Genomic DNA, 23,150 nt, shown 5'->3' on the forward strand with positions numbered 1-23,150 from the left:
GCTCCCGTCCTTCACTGAGGGACAGGAGCGATTTTGCTCCTACAGGCCAAAATATCATGATTTTACACATTTTATCACTTCACAAGGCGAAAACAAATCATTTGAGATGCCTAGGATCAAAAAATCAAAAATGTCAAAATTTGGTCAAAAATATTCAATTGGACAAAAATTCACATTTCATCTTCAACACTTAGACAAATTTAAGCTCTGCATGAACATTCCAATTGAAAATTAGACCATTTTGGCGAAATCATTGCATTCAAAATTTGCATTCCAGAAAAGGAAGCTCAAAAGCTCTCAAAAAACAACTGGATTTTGGCTTAAAAAGGCAAAATTTAAAACCCTAAGGCTTGGCCCTAAATCCAGACAACCAACCAACTAACAAAACCCTAGAAAAAGCAAAGCGAAAACGAACAAAACGAGCAAAAAACACATGGGTCCCCATTTGCAATGGGGCGATGTGTGAAAACGTCACAACATCTAGCGCCACCTTGAATAAATGTTGAAAAACATTTCAGAGATAAAGACTCAATCGACACCTAGAACCTCTGGAAAATTCAACCGAGCTCATCAAGAGATTAGAAAATGCACTCAAAGTAGAAGGAGAATCTTTAACCAAATCTAGACACTTAGTCTTTGATTACCCAAGTGTGTGCAAGTGTATTTATTCCTCTCGACAAGACAACTATAACTTTCAGGTTCCCCTGTGATTAGCTACGTAGTTTATCTGAACTTCAAAAGCATCCTGGATAGAGCCTCGCTGCCAGCCAGACGTCCATAGTCCCGACGAGGTTATCGCCGCAAGCTCACGAACATTGCTCCATTGCCAGCCAGGCGTCTATAGCCCCGATGGAGTTACTCGCATATTCCCTTTAGCCAATTTTGATATTTCATTTCATTTCATTTTTCTCCTCATTTTTCTTTTTCGTTTTCTCTTTTTTTTTATTTTTTCCTTTTGATATTGCCTTTTTCTCTCCGTCAATTCCTTTGGCTCGTAAGCAGTGAAGCTTACTAGGGTTTGAGGATTGCGGTGGTGCTGAAGCCAGATTTTAGATTTTTCACCAATCATAGCTTTGCCTGAAAACCATAATGACTCGGAGTCTATTAATGTGTGGAGATATAGTAATCAACAGATGTCGGCATCAAGACACAGAAAATGATTCCCTTCCAAGTCAAATACAGGTCCTAATCAGATGATAAAGCTGGAGAGGAACAACCTCGGATTCCAAGCACTTCATGAATAGATATCTAAGAAATGAGTCTAACATAAGATCCAGGATATTGCCAGCGTGCGGGCAACAACACAAACGCCTTTCTCACAAGATGGAGACTCCCACTCAAGACACCTAAACTAAAGCAAACCGACCGACAGACCGACCCAAAGCAAACTAAACTAAAACGCACACCAAAAGCAAACTAAAGAAAGCAAACAACTAAACTACCTGAGCCACACTAGATCATGAGTCAAATGACTCAAGGCAAATCAAGAACAAGGCTCAAAAGACCTCTAACCTAAAAACACGAAAAGAAAACCTACTCTAAACCTATATACAAGAGTCCTAGACTCGACACGACTCAAAGAAGCAAAATATATACATGACTTTACATGATTTCTCAGGTTGTGCAACAGGAGCATGGCAAACGTGATGGTTCTCAACCTAGCAAATTCATCCTTAAATATAGAAAGGCAAACTCTCACCATGCATTTCTCATACTCAAGCAAACTTTCACTCAAAATGATCAACTGAGGTAATTCATTAGGACCATGATCAATCCAGATGCAAGTTGTTTTCCCAAAATCCCCATAATCAAAATCATAATAACTTTCAAGGCTAGGATTAAGGAAAGAGACGACCTGACATATTTCAGGCTCAGACGACACTGTATTGTTGGAAGCGAGGTCATCAGCTGCTTCAGGAGGTCGCCATTGGTGATGAACTATTCCACGAGCATCCACAACATGTTGATCTAGATTAGGAAGTTCTTGAAACAAGCTCAGCGCCCCTTTGAATAGCTCAAGATTCTCTGTTTTCACTGAGATATCTTGCATAAACCAAGCATCTTCATGAAATTTTGTTAGCATATCTTCAAAAATGAGAGTCTCCTTGACGGATTGAGCTTCAAACATCTCCTCTAGTGGATCAAAGATAATCTCAGGTGGCCTTTCTTCTTCAAGTATAGTCTCGGGAGGTCGGAGCTGATGGTGGATCATATCACTCACAGTAACTTGCTTATCTAGAAAAAATTTTGGTAGTAATTCCATTTGTGTTTCTTCTACAAGATCCTTCAATGCTCCCTCAAATAGCATAATGGTGATGAAATCTTCAAGCGCCCCTTTGAATTGTTCTTCATATCTGGGCTCACTTATGATGATTTGTATCTCTTTGTTCAATATGTCAACTTGATTGTCTTCTTCAATGAGGCCATTCGAAAACTCTTGCAATTCAATTTCAAGGATCTCCTTTTGTAGCATAAGTGAGAATTCTTCAAGGAATGAGTCGTCCTTTCCTTTAGTTGCTTGTTCAACTCCTGGATCTTCCTTTATTATTGCTTGAATATTCTCAACTGATTCTTCAACTTTTGTTTCATAGTATTCCTTTTCAGGTGCAAGGCATGGCAGGCTATCCATTGTAATACATTGATCATCAGGTGCATTGGTATCGTCAACGTACACTTGATCCTTCTCACATTCAGATGTTGGAGCAATGTCCTGTTCATAGGTTCTCCTGAATTCGGCTGCGAGATGTGCACCCCAAGATCTGTTCATGATGCATTCTTCCTCGGACAAAGTCGGCATTCCAAACTGGTTTCTGACTTGATTGATAGCCATTTCACATACTGAGCAAGTAAATTCCGAGTGAGGTGAGTTGTGAATTCTACACCACAATGGTAGCAATATGTTTTCAAGACGCATTTCACCATCCAAAACGAGTTGACTCTCGATCATCCACATGAAGCTTAGAAGAGGATCTTTAGTCTCTGGGACACTGAAGTTGCCTTCTTCCGTTTCTGGCCTTGGGACATCCCAAAAGAAGATTTTTCCCTGTGCTGCCGATTCCATCCTTGATAAGTACTTCAAGCAATGCATCTCATCATGTTCCTCTGTCTCGTGAACTCGACACTGCCCTGGTCTTGCAAACTCGGACAATCTGCGTGGATAAAGTTGTGTATCTAATCTCCACCAAAGTTCAGGAAAATCAACTTGTTGCTCCTCGTGAAACTGTTGCCGCTCCATGAGAAATCTTTCCTTTTGATTTTTTGATTTTTTGATTTTTTTGGATTTTCTATTTTTCACTTTTTTTTGGATTTTCTATTTTTCGCTTTTTTTGGATTTTCTGGAATAAGAGAGATCTTGAATATCTCGGATTCAACTTGAACGTTCAATTGGTTCCAGCTTGATTTCTTCTCGCGTAAGTCCAACTGACGATCCAGCGATCACCTTCTTTCTTTGTTTGAGAAAAAGCTTTCCACTGATCTTCCTTGGATTCAAGAGTTCGTGTTTGTTGTCAGGCACTCCTAATTCAATCTTGTCGAGCGTGGACGAGGGTAAAAGTTCTTGACAAGATCGGACTTTCAAATGCTCAGCCCTCCTTCTAGCGCCAATTCTGTTGACGTGTATTTTGTACACAATCATACACAGAATAAAATACCGACAGGCATCTTATCCTCTCTTGAGAAAATAGTCTCTAACTGCTGAAGATCTGCAAAAAGGATCAGTTAGATGGACTCCAAGGTTCTTTTAGTGGGGTCTCCACGTGTGGACAAGCTCCAGTGGTATGATGTGATTTGCTGGAATCACAAGGGGACTTACATTGAACTTCCGATCTGCTTTGCTGGACACAGGCTCTTACTAACTTAAATTAAAAAAAATGGAAAAAGGATAAGGGCGAAGAGAGGACCTAATCCTAATACTAAGAATGTAGGAGCAATGATTGATTTTTGATGAAACTCTAACTAGATCTTGTTTTGACATCAATGGAACATCTACACAAGACTAGTGCGATCTTCTAAGGGAGCTTTATGATGTTCAAATTATCACCGCAGGCATAGATACCATCCAAGTTGATGCATATCAATGAAGAGGCAACAAATTGAAATTGAGCTTAGGCTGAATGATTCCAGTTGACTACGCAAGGCAAGTTTGCAATCAACAAACTGTTAGTAGTATGGATGTACGAATTCCACCATCAATCAATCACATTCCCTCCATTCATTTAATCATCTACCATCTAAGATTGAAGACTCAACAAGAAACCATGCAAATTGCAAGAAAAACGACATATTTCACCATTACTTCAATGAAAATGGAGTTTGTTTACAATCAATGGCAACAATTTCTTGCCTTGTCCTCCTATTCTATTCTCTAACTACTTTCAACTATTTACAACTCTCTCTAATTCTATCTAAAATTAACCTTTACAAAATGAAATGCCTGGGCTTATATAGTGCCCACAATACAATTTGATGGCTTAGATCAATTCAAGATCAATGGCCAAGATTTTACAATGAAAACCCTAATTAGGGTTTGTTACAACCATTACATAACATTTAATGCTTGACCAATGATAAAATTGTATTGCTTGGACACATGTCCCTTCTAGAAAAATCGACCAATGGATAGCCGGGGTAGGTACATCGAAGTTTGTGCCACCTTCCATGAGTTAAGTACATTGAATCTGGACATGCTGAGGTGGACTTCACTGACTGGAGGAGTGATGACTGGGATGCCACCTCATCTGACACTTGAAGCTTGCAAGATATTCAATTTGATGTCGTTGAGAGGCTATCTTTAATTAACTCTTGTTCTAACTCCTTTTGTCCTTGATGTGCAGGATGATGTACCTCGCCTTGGAACGCTGGATTGGAAGAGGTCGCCCTTGTCTTGGCTTGATCGTCCTGGCGAAGACCGTCCTGGCGAAGACCGTCCCGGCGAAGACCGTCCTTGATCCGGCTTGATTTTCCTTGAAGAGACCTCCATTTGACGCCTACACAACATTTCAAAATTAGTAACATGATTTAGCAATACATAACATAAATTAGAGAGCAATTTTTAGGAAACTTAATGATAAGTCCTTTATTAATCATTTCCTAAAAAAGATTGAGCTAAGGCAAAACAAAATTTCAAAATTTCAAAATCTAAGCTATGACGATTAACAATCAAAATCAAAACAATAAATCCATATCGCCATACCTCACTAGAGAGCTAACTCTAGAATGCAAAATGAGGAATTTGCCTAGGCAAAAATCAAAATTCGATAGTCTTGATGTGATCTTCAAAAGAACGTTCCTCTTATCAACTTCGCCACCCTTCAAGTCTTGGACGTGATCCTCAAGTTCGCCTTTGATGTGGTCTTCAACTCTTGGCAAATTCACTCAAATGATGTATCGCACCACCTTTGATGTATTAGCGCCACCTTTGGTTTGAATGGAATTCACACCCCTTCAAGCACATTTCGCACTATCTTCCTTCTCCTTAATTCGCATGTAGAGAGATAAAAATAATGATGTGAAAATAATAGTTTTCACCCCCCTATATATAGCGTTTGCACCTCAATTCATCCCTTAGGCCGACTTGATAAAATATAGCAATTTTGAACGATTTTTAAATGATTTTTAATTAAATAACAAGGCCGACCTACATGCCAAAGCGCTCCAATTCGATTTTTTATAGATTAATTAATAATTAATTAAATGCCTTTCGTTTTTAATTTATAAATTTCGATTTTTTAATAAAGGCAAAATAATTAATAAATGATCAACGCCATATTAAATGCTAATGTAAATAGGATTTTCAATTTTATCGAACTTAGCATTTAAGGAAAATTTGAAATGTTTATTTGGCGCCAAAATTATGAAAATGAAAGGGACGTACCTCATCGCCCTGGTCCCTTGGAGAGGGACAGGAGCGATCCATGATTTTGTCATGATTTTTTGCGTTTGCAACGTTCAACTCCTTCCTTTCCACGTTCAATATCGATCATTTTGTCGGGTCCTTTGAATTTGATTGTCATGTATGCGTTCATAAGTGTCCTTTGGATGTTCATCGCCCTTGTCCCTTGGAGAGGGACAGGAGCGATCCTAAGGTTTTTGCTTAAAATTCTCCATTTTGACACGAACCTTTCCTTGTATCATCTTTCAAATACCATTTAAAACTTTGTGTGTCCTTACCTTAACGTGATTTTCAAAGAATATCATGAGTTTTGCCTAACATCGCCCTGGTCCTTGTGGAAAGGACAGGAGCGATCCTAAGGTTTTCACGTTCATCTTGCATCTTTGATCTTCGAACTTCCATCGTTAGGCGAATAACATTTTTGCTTGTTCCTTCTACGTTCGTTCCACTTGCTTGCATGAGGTGTCTGGATGTCTATAAGGATCATCGCCCTTGTCCCTTGGAGAGGGACAGGAGCGATCCATGTCTTTCTTCATAATCTTAACAACTTTGAACTTCAATCTTCGTTGTGATGTCTTCCAAACGCCGTCCTTTACCTTGTCCATCCTTGCCTTGCCTCGACTTTGAAGGAGTATGAGTGTTTTTGATGGGATCGCTTTGGTCCTTGTCCAAAGGACAGGAGCGATATGAGCTCTTAAGCTTGATTAGCCACGTTTGGACGTTCAAAATTCTTGCACGTGATCTTCAAAAAACGCCTTGGACCTTGTATAATCTTATGAAGTCTTGACTTAGCACACATTTGAAACAAAATGAAGAGTCCAAAGCAAATCGCCCTGGTCCCTTGGAGAGGGACAGGAGCGAAGTTCATCATTGTGAGCTTGTTCTTGTTTTTACCAATTTGCAACCATCTTCATTACGTGAAATGATGTCCTTTCGACCCTCTTGGTTGCTCGAAACTTGTTTGTCCTTTGAAATTTATGCCATTATGTAGATATCGCTCTGGTCCCTTCCTGAGGGACAGGAGCGAATTAGGATATTTTAGAGCAAATCCCTCAATGTGGCGATCCTTGTAACTTTGTGCTTGATGGAGATGCTTCGAAACGTCCTTGGTACCTTGTTCTTCGCCTTGGAGTGTCCTGATCTTGGAGGGACGGCAATATAATCATCATATCGCCCTGGTCCCTTGGAGAGGGACAGGAGCGATCTTGGCTTTGTATGCTTCACTTCACTTTGCTAGCTTCCAGATTTATATTCAACGGGTTCATAATGCGTCCTTCCATTCATCCATGCCTTGGAATCGGTCGTAATTTGGCGAGAAAATCATCTATAACAAAAATCGCTCTGGTCCCTTCCTGAGGGACAGGAGCGAACTTAAGCATTTTATTGTTTTGATCAAGTTTGGATGCTCTATCATGCTCATTTCGTCCTTCACCATGCCTTTGATGTCTCGATTCGTCCGAACAAGGTCAGGAATGGCTCAACTAATCATTTTCGCTCTGGTCCCTTGGTGAGGGACACGAGCGATTCGCCTTGGTCCCTTGGAGAGGGACAGGAGCGCTTTTTGCTCTGGACCCTTGGAGAAGGACACGAGCGAAATTTGACTTTTCGCACTCTTTATCAGGATAATTTTAATGGAATATAACATTCAAGTATAAGAGAAGAAACATAGAAGGAAATGTCACTTATACTTTAAGTTATATTCCATATATACTTTCAGGATGTTTGAGAGTGGTTTCAGACCTCTAGGAGTTATATTGCAAAATCTAATTTTTGGAGGTTTTTTCAGTTTCCAGACTTAGTCAAATTCAGGATCAGGGCATTCCAGACTTAGCCAAATTTCAGGATCAGGACCTTACTCAAGCCGGACTTGTTATCCTGTTGATCTCCCCGACAGTGCTTCAAGTTATATTCATTTGATAAAATGTACCTCTTTGGACCTTTTCACATCGTCAAGACGTTTAAAATCCTGCAAGGACAAAGCAAAATTGGATTTGTAGCTCCGGTCCTCCACTGAGGGACAGGAGCGATTTTTCCCCTGGAGGCATTTCTGTGCTCATGAAAATCTTCAATTTATATTCAATGGAAAGATCTCGCCTTTCTCCATCACTTCCAATTCGTAATTCATCTTGACCCTGCAAGAATAGTAAGATATTTGAAAACGAGCTCCCGTCCTTCACTGAGGGACAGGAGCGATTTTGCTCCTACAGGCCAAAATATCATGATTTTACACATTTTATCACTTCACAAGGCGAAAACAAATCATTTGAGATGCCTAGGATCAAAAAATCAAAAATGTCAAAATTTGGTCAAAAATATTTAATTGGACAAAAATTCACATTTCATCTTCAACACTTAGACAAATTTAAGCTCTGCATGAACATTCCAATTGAAAATTAGACCATTTTGGCGAAATCATTGCATTCAAAATTTGCATTCCAGAAAAGGAAGCTCAAAAGCTCTCAAAAAACAACTGGATTTTGGCTTAAAAAGGCAAAATTTAAAACCCTAAGGCTTGGCCCTAAATCCAGACAACCAACCAACTAACAAAACCCTAGAAAAAGCAAAGCGAAAACGAACAAAACGAGCAAAAAACACATGGGTCCCCATTTGCAATGGGGCGATGTGTGAAAACGTCACAACAAATAGGAAACCTTATCTGTCCCCAACCTTTCTTCCTAGTCCGACCGGATTACACTGTCGGACAGGTCATTTATCCATCCTGAAACCATTGATTGGAGGATGGTCTTACCTAGTTCTTGCATGTTCCCCAGAATTACCTCACATGCGTCACTTTCTTTGTCAATAATTTACTTGGCGTCGTTCTTCATGGTGATGGTCCAGTACCACTCTTTGAGAACACTGATGCTATGAAGATCTAGGATGTCAGACAATGTGGGAATTTGCGCATGTGTCCAAAAAAGAGCTCTCATGAGGGGAAGGGTAGAGGCTGCCACTTTGTGCATGTGAAGGGATTCCCTCTTTACCTCCAACAGCTTGACTAGAGTGAACTCTCGATGGAGAGCCATTTCTTTCACCTCTTTAAGGATCTGTTCTCCCCTTTTCTTGATGTCTTGCATCCATTCCTTGACGGCCTTTGCGGTATCCCGAATTCCTTCAAATTCAGTCGTGGTCCTCTGTGCCAATGCCGTTGGGGGAATATGGGATTCGGAAGGATTGTGCAATGGCCGTAGGAGCTGATCGATGTATCCCTCGGCTTGTTCAGCACGGGCCCGATACATATCCTTTTCCGCTGTGATCTCTTCGAGCTGTCTGAGTATGTTCTGCACTGAATCCTTAAATTCTTCCTTTTCTTGCTCTTTGGTAGCTCGTCTGATGGGGACAATCGTGATGCTATAATCTGCCAGTGTTATCTAATCTGCTGGCTTGTCTACGGGCGGGGTGGCAATATGAAGAGTGCGGTTCCTTTGCTCGTCCTTGGTCACTCTAGAATATGCCCTTGGTTTCTTCTTCCCTTTAGCCTTTGCTTGATCCATTCGCGAGAAGATATCCTCTAGATCGATGGGTGCTTTGGTGGCGGCCCTACATTGAGCTCTGGCAATCAGCCACTCTTGAGGCACTGTCTGGGTCGATGATAGGGTCAAGTCAGCATTCTGTTCTCCTACGTTCTCAACCGACTGGCCACAAATTCGTAGCTGCCCTGCCACCAGAGGAGTGAAAGAGGTAGGAAGCTCTTTGCTTGCAGTTGAGTTCTCCCCTATTTCACTGAACAACTGTCTGACATCTTCATGTGAAGGTTGTTCTTCAGTTCTCTCGGGCTCATGAGTTTCGTCTATCCTCTGTTCTCCCTCGACGGTGGAGTCATCCTTGGCTGTATTGAGGAGTAGCAACTCGTGACGGCTCTGCTGGGTAGGTTCATGCACTTCGACCCCCTGGGTGGATGGGATTTCTCCTTCTTCTATTTGGTTACATGTTCGGTCAACTCGAGGGCTCTTCACTCAGTGTCCAGTACATCAGGCGTAGGAGGATCATTGGCCTCAAATGCATCGATGTCGCTCTGGGAAGGTGGAGCAGGTACGTAATCCAATTCTATGGCATCGTCGGACAAACTGGGATCTTTTGAAGATGAAGTGACTTCTGGCCTCTTTATAGGAATCTTCTCCCTTCTTGTTCTTTTGGACGCTCGAGTTCCTCTGCAAGCCTTAGCTTTCTTTCTTTTCTCTGGTTTCTCAGTTCTTTCCCGGGGTGCACTAGATGTTCCTTCGTCTTCGGAAGACTGAGAATCGAGACTGCCCATCAAATGGTAAGTGAACTGGACTCCCTCATGGACTAGCCTCTCGATCTGCTGATGTAACCACTGATCTGTGTACCTTGCTGGGGCTACCATAACTACTTCGAAATTTGTGATTGGGTCCTGAGACCAATCAACGCTTGGCAAGAGATGTCTTACTGCTTCGAATTCTCGGACCTGGAGACAATTTCCTGAGTCTGTGAGCTGATTTGGGACCTGACGGTATTCAAAGAGTTGCATCTGCTGCACACTCAACCTAGAATATTCCCGTCGCCTGACCTCGTAGTCATCAGAGCAATTCTTCCAATAGTCTTCAACTGACTCCTTTGCTCTGTATCTTCGACCATAGGCCCTTTTTGCCAGATTATCATGATCGAAGTGTTTTCTTGGGAAATGGTCCTATAGGCCATAAGAGGCCAACTCTGCAAGGGCATCCTCTGCTAGGGTAGGGGTCTTCAAAAGGACATCATGGCTGCCTATGATCATAGGAAATGCAAATCCAGCCTGCTTGCTTTCTCGAAGTAAGATGCCGGCAGGGCGTGACTGCCTTGCCACCTCCATAAGGATTACTTTGTCGGTTGGATACCGTGGAAGTCGAAGGGGGGCACCATCAAAGCTAGCTATTCGGATGTAGGAAAACCTTGGGAACCGAATGAACCAGGCTCCATACCTCTGCACTAAAGTAGTAGCTTGCTCTGAGAGCCTTATGTGTAACCCTCCCTGCATTAGCCTAACCAGGCGCATCGTGAAGGCGTCATTGACGCGTTCATACTGACCAACTGCGTAAGCCAGGCTGTTCTTTTCCCTCTGAGCTATATCCTGGTAGTGCAGCTGTGGGTAACAATCATAGACTTTCACCTGACCGGGCCCATTCCCGATTTCACCTTTCATTATCAATCCTAGCAGTGACTGGTTCTTTGCGAACATATAGACCAAATAGGAGGTCATGGTGAAGTACTTCTTCATTTCGAGCTCAATCAGCTGAGTGTGGATGTTATCGCTTACGATCTGGGCCCAGTCAAACTTAAACTTTTCGGCGAAGACCTGCTCTGTAAAATAGAACATCCATTCTTCAAAGTAGCTGGACTTAGGAAGTCCCATGACTCGGCTGAGTAAGGTGACCATATCCCCATGTTCATTATGAAAATCACTCCTGGGGGTCTTTTTCACAATCCTGGTGCTTGAAGGCCTTTTCTCCTTGAACCATTCCTCGTTAATCAATGCTTTGCATCGGGCCGGATTCATATCATATGCCCCTTGTGCTTCATCTATGGTTGTAGCTATGGGATTATTCGGAAAGGGGATATCAAATGCATCACCAATAGCCTCAGGGGAGAAGTCGGCAATAGTCATATTCTCCAAAAGCACTAGTCTGGACTTTGGTTCGTAATGCCGAGTAGCCTCCACTACTAATTCATAGTTCTATATTGCTGGAGGAAAAATTGTTGCTTGGGTGATGCCACTTTCCACCATCTGCCTAGGCCGGCCATATGCGTTGGGTGAGAAGACCCGATTCCGGAAGTCTTGAATATCAATATGGCCAAGGTCGGTATCACCAATGTTGTCCCAGACGCTCTTAACTTTCAACTCCCTCAATCCTGCCCTTTGATACTGGTACTTCATCTTTTCAACCTTACGCGAGATGTCTGATTTGGATGCTCGTGAGGTCTCGGCTGCAGTGGGCATTTTTTATGATTCCACCGCCGATTTAGGCATCTATCTTGCACAGCCGGATGCGGATTATGAGGTGATACAAGAAAGGTAATGCAGGATAGATAAGAAAATGCTCCAGCATGCCGGGATTAATTTTAAAATTTGGTTTGGACATGGAGCAATATTTCTAGCTAGTAAATTGATCAATCTCGAAACCAGGATATTCATGAAGATTCCTGACTACGCATTTATACTTACTATTTCTGGATTTTGGATTAATTTACAACAGAGGCAAAGCATGAAAATTTTCCTAAGTTTGAAAAGAGGTGCAATTTCTGGCGAAGCCTTAAGAGTGGATTTCTAAATTTCGAGCGTTTGAACAATGTTTATGAGCAAAAGAGATACAAATTTCAAGAATTCAAGCATTGTGATCAAATTTTACGATTTGCCCATTCGATTTAAGCATTTTTCAAATGATTATATGCAACAAAGCGTACTTACCTAATGGGAGCGGATGGCGAAAGATTAGCCAACCTTGTCGCATGAAATGAATGGACGCTCCTGCAAAGTTTGAATTCCAACGGTTATCTTTTTGTTTTAAATTTACGTGGTCGCTGGACAAAGAGAATTTATCATTTTAAATGGTTTCCTTCTTACCCTGGGTAATTGGCAATCTGAGCTTAGATGATCAGGAGGATTCAATGCAACACTTTACCTTCTTGTTTTCGGACTTTGGATGGTTTTCAAATTCTGAACTGCGTTTTCCTCCTTGCGAGTCTTGCAAATTTCGCATCTTCCACTTCGCGATTTGCACACCTTTGGCGAATTTCGGAGGTCTGACCCATTTTTGGTGAATTTCGGACCTTTCGCTTCCTCTTTTGCAAACTTGGAAACTTTGCGACCTCCACCTGCTAGGGGTTTTGGGCGTTTGGCGGTTTTCAGAGCACCGACACTGTTTTGGAGGTAAAACCTCGAACTTGAAAGACGATCTTGCAAATTTTGGAGCTGGGGTGCTCTCGCCACTTTGGAGATATTCTCGGACTTCAACAGTTTCGCCAAAACTACGGATTCTTAACTCATCATTGGTGGCTTCAGACTAACCTCGGACCTCAACGCGCTTCTGTATTTCGGAGCTTAGAGGTTTTCGGTATACTTGGTGATTTTAACCTTTTGCGGCTTCAGGCCTCCTGGAGAGTATTTTGCGATGACTTTGGAGGATTTGAATGAGTTTGCAAGCTGCACAAACCTTTAAACTATGCCATCCTTCGCGATTTTCGCGACTTCAAGAGTCACGACGCCTTTATTCGCGGAAACTTAGGAGCTAGAGGGGGTTTTGGGTCCTAAATGATTTCGGAGCATTCACCCTTTTCAGACCTTCGAGCGCCTCTTGCAAGTTATAACACTTTCACTTTTCCTAATTCTTGCTCCCAGGTCCGAAAATGAGGACCTCAAGACTTCAAACGATTTTTGGACCCCAAAGCATCCTTCGCGATTTTTTATTATCTCACATCTCTGAGCTAGGGTCCGAAAATAAGCTCTGAGTGCTTTTTCGGAGTTGGGAGCACTTTTGAAACATTTTGCGTTTTCAAAACTGCACAAAATTAAACGCCTTTTACTCTTTTCAATTTCGTTCTTAGGGTCCGAAAATAGACGCTTGAAGGTTTTCGGAGGCTAAAGCACTTTAGCCATTCTTTTGCGATTTTGCTGTTTTATCCTAGGGTCCGAAAATAGATGCTTGAAGGTTTTTTGGGGGGGTTGAAGCGCTTTGGCGAATTTTGGAGCTCAAACGCGCTTCTTTCTTTTTTACTCGACGCCCTTTGCAATTTTCTAATTTTACTCCAGGTCCGAATTTGAGCGCTTTAGGTGATTTCGGACCTCAATGCGCTTCTTTTCTTTTAAACTCAACCCAAGGTCTGAATTTGGAACTTAAGCGATTTTCGGGGCTAGGAGAGTCCTTGGAACATTTTGCACCCTTTCTATTATTTTTTTTTAAAACAAATCGCTCCAAGGTCCGAATTTGGGCGCCTTAGGCAATTTCGGACCTCGAGCCCCCTTTGGACGTTTCGCGTTTTAATCTTTTAATCTCAATGGTCCGAAATTGGGCGTATTGAGATTTCTCGGATTTTGACATGCTTGGCGAACTCTAAAAGAAACCTCGGATCTAGGGGACGACCTTGCAAACTTGATACATTATCCCATTTAGCCCCCCAGGGTCCGAAAATGGGAACTTGAGGCGAATTTCGGACCAAAACGTGCCTCTTACAGACTCTAGTTTCACCCCAAGGTCCGAATTTGAGCGTCTTTAAATGATTTTCAGACCTAGAGCTACCTTTGCAATGTTTAAAAGCACTTCTGCATTATTTTCGGACCAAGTAGGGAGCATCAGATTTTGAAATTTTCATCCGAGGGTCTAAAATTCAATCCCCTGGGCGATTTTGGCAAGATTAACTTAGTGAAATTCTGACCCCCTTCGGGCCTCTGGGTCCGAAATCTGCCCTTTAGGCAATTTTGAAAACTTGCACAAAACATCGGACCTCCTACTAGCCTTTTTCCAGGTTCCACAAATCTGGATTTAGGAGGCATCAGAATACCAAGGCACTTGGCCAAGCAGTTCGATCTTTCATCAGCAGGTGAAAATTATCTCTCGTTCAAACCTTACAAACATCGGGTGATAAACCTTATGCAATCGGCCCCACAGCTGTTGTGCGAAAAATGTCGACTTTGGTCTTCATGCGACCTTTAGGCACACTGCTCTTGCTTGGCGGGCTCCACCAATTCCTACTACCTTATGCCTATCTAAGGCGATTCTCAAAACTTCGAACAAAGCTCTTGGCGTTCACGCCCGAGAGCTAGACTAGCCAGGAGGATTCATCAGCCCATTACTTCAACATCAATCAGTTTACGGATCGGTCACGAACTCGCTTGAAGAGACGCGAGAAACTCTGCTTGGAACCTAGCAGGACAATGACGAAAAGCTCAAAACAGGAAGGGGGACCCTGTCGGCGACAGGGAGTGTGTGCAACGCACAACAAGTCTTTGGCTCGACTAGTTGTTGTATTGCAAGCAAGAAATCAAGCTATGGCTAGGAGGTAAGCGTTCCCCAAAGCTTTCACTCTACATTTCGGCAACATTTCATTATAAAAAATTCTTGGATACCAAAAATGAGGGCCAAGGTGCATATTTATAGCTTTCTCCTCAAGTCGAACTTCCTTTCCCTCCAATATGGGATTAAACATCCACATTCAAATCTCCTTTAATTTGCACTCATTTCACTTCCTCCACAAATCGCCCAAGGGATAATAATATTTCATTTAGAACCAAAGTATTTTCTCCCTTTAGTGGCCGCCCTATTTAGACAAATATTGAGTCAATTGCTAGGATATAATTTTAATGAGAAAAGACCTCAAAAGGGACGTCCAACCCAACTTAAGTAAAAGATTCTTAATTCTTCAAATCGACCCCCTCAAGGTAGCAAATATACTTTATGAAATATTCATAAAGTGAGATATAACGTCCAAGGAAATGAAGTGAATTATTTTCATAAAATTAACATATTTCTTTCTAAGGCATCCATCATGCCTTAAAAATAATTCACTTGTAAAATATTTTTCCCCAAGCATAAATCGCCCAAAATAGCTTTGGGAATGCTGGAAGACAAACTGCTCAAATTGGCCTGCCGAAAATAGCCATCTGACCTAGCCTACTCAAAATAGAACTGAATCTTTGGATCATCATGCCAAGCTGAACTGCCATAAATAGCCTATGTTGCACTGGCTCAACTCAAAACCCTAAAAATAGTACTTACTAAAAATAGTGTCTCCAAACTCCGTTAGGGCACAAACCGGGGAGCAACTGTCACTTACTAAAAATAACATACTGCTAAAAATAGTGTGTCCAAATGCAATTTAACCACTTATTGAGTAGCTGCCACAACTTACTAAAAATAGTAAGTCTAGAAAAGTCTTTAGATTCATTTGCATGTCACACCATCACGAGGCTCTTTGAAAACCCAGAAAAACCCAAAAAAGTAAGTTGTCCTCACCCCCACTTACTAAAAATAGTAAGTTTGGAAAAGTCCTCAGATTCAGTTGCATGTCACACCATTGCGAAGCTCTCTAAAAACCTAGAAAGAATCCACAATCAGAATTGTAGAATTCCAACTCATCAATCATCAAACGGCTCCCGCAAACCTCCACAAAAGTTGGAAACCCTAATTTCTACTTCTGACTAACCAACGACTCTTAGAATTGGCCAACAGTCCCAAAACAAGCTAGAGCAGAAAAAGGGGACATTACAATAAAACCTATATAATAATGAGAATTTGGATTGAAATAAGATGAAATGTGTGTGTGTGTGTGTGTTTGATTTTTAGACTCACAAAGCAAATCTGTGAACCCAGGCTAGGATTCAAACTAAACTGGCAATGTAGAAAATTTTTAGTGAAGAAAAAATATTTCATGTATCCATTCATGAGATGCTAGAAATTGCTACAGAACACTATTACAATAAATTAAATTATAAATTATTATCAAACCTGTTTTATATTTGCAATAAGGATACACATGCTTGGGAAACTCCCTAACTCATGTAAAAGGGAACCTATGACTCCATTTGACCATTCTGAGATACTATTGCTGTTTCCTTTAGAAGAGCCAGTTTCAGAGCTTAATATCTGCAAAAAAATTCAAAAACCATTTTAGTTGTATCACACTATTGATGTGTACAAGAAGGTAAAAAAAAATTGGGTACATATAGTATGTTATTAGATAATAAAGTGAAGCACTTTGAACCTGAAAGTCATCGAAGACAAGAATAGCATCCATAAGTCTTGCATCTTTAAATGCTGAACGAACATTGGAGCTAGTGTTTGAGCTATTTTCTTTCAAAACCAATTGAGCGCAGTTTATAACCTGAAATTTGCAAATCATATGCTATTCCAATTTAATAAGATGAATACAAAAATCAAGCAAGAGAAAACAAAGATTGCTAGATAAGATTGAATATCTATGGATACTAATCTATAAAAAAATAGTAGTGTGTAAGATGCACAGAAAATAGCGATGGAAGTTTATTGTGCTGCAGTATTGAGTTTTATTAATGTGAAATACAAGTTAGTAACAAAGATGTCATTAAACAGTAAATCCTCACATGACATACCACAAATCTGATTCCATATGACTCCAAAAAATTTGAAACATATCGTGTGCCATGTTTCACAAGGAGAAAAGATCACTTAACCTAGACTCACAGTTATTGATTAAGTCATTATAATTTTTTATGGACCAATCTAACAAGTCATAACAGATTATATTAACACAATAATCACTTATTAACTAGGGAATGCATAGATACATCATGCAAGGACTGATAGTTAAATGAGAGGTAGATAAATGACTATCTATCATGCACCATAAATGAACAAAGTCTCAAATTGTGCCATCATAAGTCAATAAGTAGAAAAGTAGAAATTAATGACTAATCATCATTTGAGATCCTTGAGAATTAGAGAACAAAAATGTTCAACATAGAAATAAAATCCTATATTGAGATTAACTTTTTAGCATTCAGATAGATCTAGTAAAGGTTGAAGAGCACACGGTTATACTGAGAGGAGGGGGTGAATCAGCATAACAACCAATTTCAACTTTTTCAACTTCAATCACAAGTATATAACTTATTTAATTAATATATTCATTGCATTGCAACATTCATATGTGATCTAACAAAATGAACACAAGTAGAACACAAGATATATATGTGGAAACCCTTACGGGAGAAAACCACGGCAAATTAATGTTTTTATATAATTCTTCTTTTACAATGTTTGTAGGCACCAACCTACTAGAGGCACCAACCCCCAAGTTTGTTTGTGAGCACAAACCCACTGGAAGCAACAACTCCCACTTCTGAATTTTGTGAGCACCAACCCACTGGAAGCACCAACTCCCACTTCAAAATCCGTGAGTACCAACCCACTTCACTTAAATCTGAAACTCCACCTTGACAATATTGCTATAACAACAGATGATGGATACTATTTCTCTTCACGAATCTGAGTATATTTCTTTCTCCAATCTGCTATTATTATGACAATGAACATGCCACAAAACTGATTACAATCTTCTCATAAGACTCTTGTAAATCTGCCATACTAATTCTCACAACCTTTGCTTCAATATACTTTATGATGCTGCTCCAAAGTCTGCTTTATCTCTGTCATGAAGTGTTCAAAAAACTTCATATGCATGTGATATAAACTTCTCATATACTGCACACTTACATCTCAAAGGTCTTCTTTTTATACATACTCTACACACACCTCCAACACACTCTTTCCTTCATATAACTCTACCATAAGCTTTCATATAAAGGTTGTATCTTTTCATTCATCGGTTGTGACTCTAAACAAACCATAATTATTTATAGTCACAATTTTCTTAATAAAAGTACGATACACTTTATTTACTAATTGCCACTTTATAGAGAATCGACTTTCCATTTGTTTACTTAATAATGTTTGAATGGACATTAATCACACCCCTTCATTCGTCAAGGCTTGCTTTTATACTTTCTTCTTGCATCACATTGTTTAGTTAACTTGGCTATTATCGGGCTGACTCACTTATTGTCTTCTATTTCCGTGAACATAAATACTTAATCTCCTTTTCTTTAATCATGTCGGCTATCTTCTGGTAAACCAAGTATTATCTTTGAAGCATCATTCTATTATTATCTCAACAAATCTGATTGTCGTCTTGACTTGGATCGATGTTCTTGATCATTGTGTTTGTTCTGCCACTTTGCAAATTACTCAGTTAGTTTGCCACCTTTAACATAGGATTAATATTACTTTGTTAGTTTTATCATGCAAATCATTCTTATATACAGATTGCACCATTTTGAAAAAGATATTATTTTCTTTTCATGAATCGATGGTCAACTCCTAACCAAAACAAATCTCATAATCAAATCACTTCCTCAATCAATCACTGACTTGTGAATCGTGCTTGTAAGTTTTCTTCATGATGTCTGTGAGTCATTGTACAGGTATCGGCTATGCATAATGATATAGTCATCATCACTGACATCAGCTGTTGCTGTCTTCTTTTGAAGTTTCCACCTTTATACCAGTCACTGCACATTCTATTAGCTTATTGAATAGTGTAGTCGCTACAATACATAGTTAGCCTTTGTATAATGTATTATTGTATTCTCTAATGAAGCACACCTTTTCTCATTATTAATCAGTTATTTATGTCTGTCGCTGCTTATTCGTAATACAGAATCCTTGCTAATGGAATATATCATTTAATTATTGTTCTTCATAAAGTCGCCAACTATAGAAGAATTAAAGATCAAACAAATCTGATCCTTATCATTGCTTATCAAGTACGGTTCATATTTTATTTATCTTATATATGAAGTCACTGCATTTACTATGTAGTTCGCTGCTCTTCTTATGATGTTGCTTTTTAATAAACCGATTATTGCTCATAAGAGATCACTGATGGTAATGAGTGTTTATGTAAACCTCTGATCGCTGTCTACCTTATTTTGACTGATCCATAATTAATTTCTGTCATTTCAATTAGAATAGCTGTTTCTAATACTTCGTTGATTTAGAAGTCTTTAAAAAAAAAGACTTCTTAGTCGCCGTTCTTGAGGGCTTTGATAAAATCATCATGATTGTTTGTTCTTAATGAACAGTTCACCGCTTTATGTATTTCTTTAATTAAATCGATGCTCAACCTACAAATAACAAGCATAGTCAGGCTTTCTTATCAATCGCTGTCTTAGTCGACCTTGTCAACCTCTTAATAAATCGCACTCGGATAATGAGTCGCTGCTTATATTTGTAATGGCTATCATTTATATTGATCACCGTTCTCTAAACAATCTTCATTTTAACTTTTTTGTTGTCCTTCGTGTCTTCTATAATCACGGCCTATTCACTTATTCATTAAACAAACTTCTTTATATTAGCAATCATACTTTTGAGAACAAATTACTAATCAAATTCTGCACTTTGATCGCTGCCTTGTAAATTGGTAATTAATGCCTCATTTCTTAGACTTAAATCTTCAATGTACTCCAAGTCTCTGCCATTAGAAACATAGAATAGTCATTGCATCTCTTATTTAGATTGCTGTAGCATCATGGATGAAGATTTCAAATCTTGTAGTTACTATTTTCTCGGAAACTCTAGTCATGTCTTATTGTTACTTAAATATATCATTTCAATCATTTTGACATCAATAACAATCTTTCTAATCAATCTCCACAGAGTGATCTTGACATCAATGACAACATTTTCAACAAAGGTAACACAACCAATACTTCTTATTCACAAAAATCTTGGACATCAAATATAATGTACTAAAGAAAAATGTGTATGAGATTAAAAACATCTATGATTATTACTAGGGCATTTGCTTGTCTATAGAGGACATTAGTTACACAACTATTATGTAAATATACCAAAACTTCTAATTTTTCAGAAGCACATCATTCCCTGCCAAACTCTTATTATCATTAGGAAAGAGAAAGATAAAGATACAATACTACTAAAGGGTGAAAGCAAAATCCCGGTTTCTACAATTTTGGGATTAGGCCAACTGGATTCTTATGTCCTTGTTTTCATGTTTAAGTTTAGTTGTCTCAAACCTAATATAACTGACATGTTTGAGTTAGATATTTGATGCAGCTGGATTTACTTTTATTTTTAATTCAATTTCTTTGGGCTGTTGGATTTCTTTTCTCTGGCATTATTTTTTCTGCTGCTTAATTAGAGCGATACAAATCTGGATGAGAAATAGAATTGTCCGATACCTTGGAATGATCGGTGGATGTCCCTATAATACGTCAAGAAGATGCATGAATGAAGGGTTGCAACCTAAGTCCATATCGCACCTTTTTTCTAATATTAACTAATTATTTAGTTAGTTCCCGATCTAACTTAGTTCTTCTAGCCATAGATGACTTCCATTTGTTATGTGACTAATAATCGCTGATGATAACACTGTCTTCACTATTTCTAATGGATTAATTCCGAACCCCATACGATCATGTCCATCTTCCTAATTGGCTTGTCCCTCGCGTTCTAGTTTGTCACTTGTTGTCTTGAGGTCTTTGATCCAATATGTCATTAAAATATTATCACATTTGGTGGAGAGATGCATCCTTCGTTGGCGCTGTACTCTTTTACTCCATCAACGGAAGTAACAGAAGTTTATGTGCTTAGAAGGCTCGAAACATTAAGTCGCCTCAAAGTCTAGCATCCGAATCATATTACCATATGGAGATATTATTGTGGAAGATATAACATCGTCTGCATTACCACCAGATAATCGTCGTCTTCCTTTATCGCTGTCACATATAATCTTACTTATACTAATCGCTATTCAAAGTCAATAGATGTTTTGACTTGTAAAGATTGTTTGGTCTTTTGTGAATCTTTTTTACAAATTCGTCTCCATGAGAGACTCCTCAAATTTGGATGATCTCCGAGGTAACACCTATGTTAGTCACTGTCCATTAAAATCTGATGGATTTTGCTATCGACCTAAGAAGCATTATAATCCTCCCACCGAAGCTTGGTTCAGTCTTCTACCCTATCAATAGTTATTGTGTTTCTACGATATATTCGCTATCGTCTTCAAATTAATTCACTTAATGAATATTATTATATTTTATTATTATTTATTTATTTATATTATTATTCTATATATATATATGTGTGTGTGTGTATGATATATATATATATTCAATTTCAATTTTATCATTAAATTGTGTTTCAAGGTGGGGACATTACAGTCTCCCCCACCCAAGATTGCTTGTCCTCAAGCAATGATCATGGAGTGCTCAAAATGATTCTCAATATGAAGTGGCTTTGGAAATACACATGGAATAAACATGCTGAAGATACATCAAACATGAAACAGTCACAGAGAATACTCATAAAACATAAACCAAACATATGTAAACACGCAGCATACACACGAGAACACATTGTTAGGTTCTTGACACTCACTAAGAGTATCCTCTACATTCACTACGAATGTCCTTAGCACTCACTAAGAATGCTCCTGGCACTTGCTAAGAGTGCCCCAAACATTCATTAAGAATGTTGCTAGCACTCACTAAGAATGCTCCTAGCTTTCACTAAGAATGCCCCTGGCATTCACTAAGAATGGCTCTGACATTCACTTAAGAATGCCCCTGACATTCACTAAGAATGACTTGATCTCTTGCTAGATGTTTCCCCATCACAACCTTCTTCTATCATATGTATGTGTCCTCTTTTGCATTGATAGTTATAACTCCATGGTTCTTTACATTTGAAACAAAGACTCTTCTTCTTTAGTTCATCTCTTGCTTGGCATTGATGCTCTGCATTCCATTGTTCATGGCATACAAAACATTTTCTCCCTATATTGTCCTTCCTTGATCCCGACTGTAGGTTTGACCTTCTCTCCACTTATCTTTGCAATCAAAGAAAAGGCCCTTTTTCTTCAATTCCTCTCGGTCATTGTAAGAAAGATATGGTTTCTTGTGTTCATCTTCTTCTTTAAAGTGACTATCTTTTGGTGGTACTCTCTTGTGGTGACTTCTTTCCTTTGTTTGGGCAGAGTCAAGCCTTGTGGCCTTAAGAATTGCCTTTTAGAGAGTAGGAGGTTCAAAAGCGATTACTAGCCCTTGGGTTGCATCATTCAACCCTTCTATGAATAGGTAGATAAGTCTGTCTTCAGATATTCCGGGGACCATAACAACTGGCCTCTCGAATTCTGAAATATATTCTTCGAGACTTCCTCTTTGCTTTATTCTTGTGAGTTCTTTGTTCTTTGAAGTGTTTTTGAGGATGGGTGTGATCAAACCTCTCAATGAGTTTCTCTTTGAAGACATCATAGGTCTTAATATTTTTATCGTCTTGTGTGACTAGGCCATGGTGCCACCACTCATGTGCTACTCCTTCTAAATGTAGAATGGCGAATGTGATAGCATCTTTTTCTTTCATGGGAAAAGGGTGAGATAGGTCTCTAATTTCTGAATTCATGAGTGAGCTGTGATTTTTCCAGACCCATCAAAATTGGGGATGGTCATTTTCCCTACCTTATTTTGTATTTCCTGGTTGTGTTGTGTCCTCCTTTCCTTATGGGTTCTATTTGAGTCAGCTTTGCAAATTTCAGAAAAAGGGACACTTCTCTTGATTTCAGGATCTAGTCTTGCATATTCTGCAGCAAGTTCCCTCAATCCTAGAACATGAGCTCCTCTATTGTCCTCAGATGGTTCTTCCCTAATTAGAAAAGAGTGTATGTTTGTTCTATGGGTAGACTCTTGGGTGGTCCTATCATCGCCTTC

The 23,150-nt window shown here is 39.4% G+C and overlaps 1 protein-coding gene across 3 annotated transcripts in view; it reads right to left on the reverse strand.

Moving 5' to 3' along the window:
* The window catches only part of LOC131067212 (cell division control protein 48), a 332,369-nt gene that overhangs the window by 66,275 nt on the left and 242,944 nt on the right, over positions 1–23,150 (reverse strand). For all 3 annotated transcript variants that reach the window (XM_058002161.2, XM_058002160.2, XM_058002162.2), the window contains 2 exons: positions 16,583–16,702; positions 16,327–16,464 (listed from right to left, as the gene is read on the reverse strand). In XM_058002161.2, the coding sequence (XP_057858144.2) occupies positions 16,327–16,464; positions 16,583–16,702 (258 nt within the window). The remainder of the gene's footprint in view (positions 1–16,326; positions 16,465–16,582; positions 16,703–23,150) is intronic.

This window comes from Cryptomeria japonica, chromosome 3 (assembly GCF_030272615.1).
Source record: "Cryptomeria japonica chromosome 3, Sugi_1.0, whole genome shotgun sequence".
NCBI classification, from domain to species: Eukaryota; Viridiplantae; Streptophyta; class Pinopsida; order Cupressales; family Cupressaceae; genus Cryptomeria; species Cryptomeria japonica.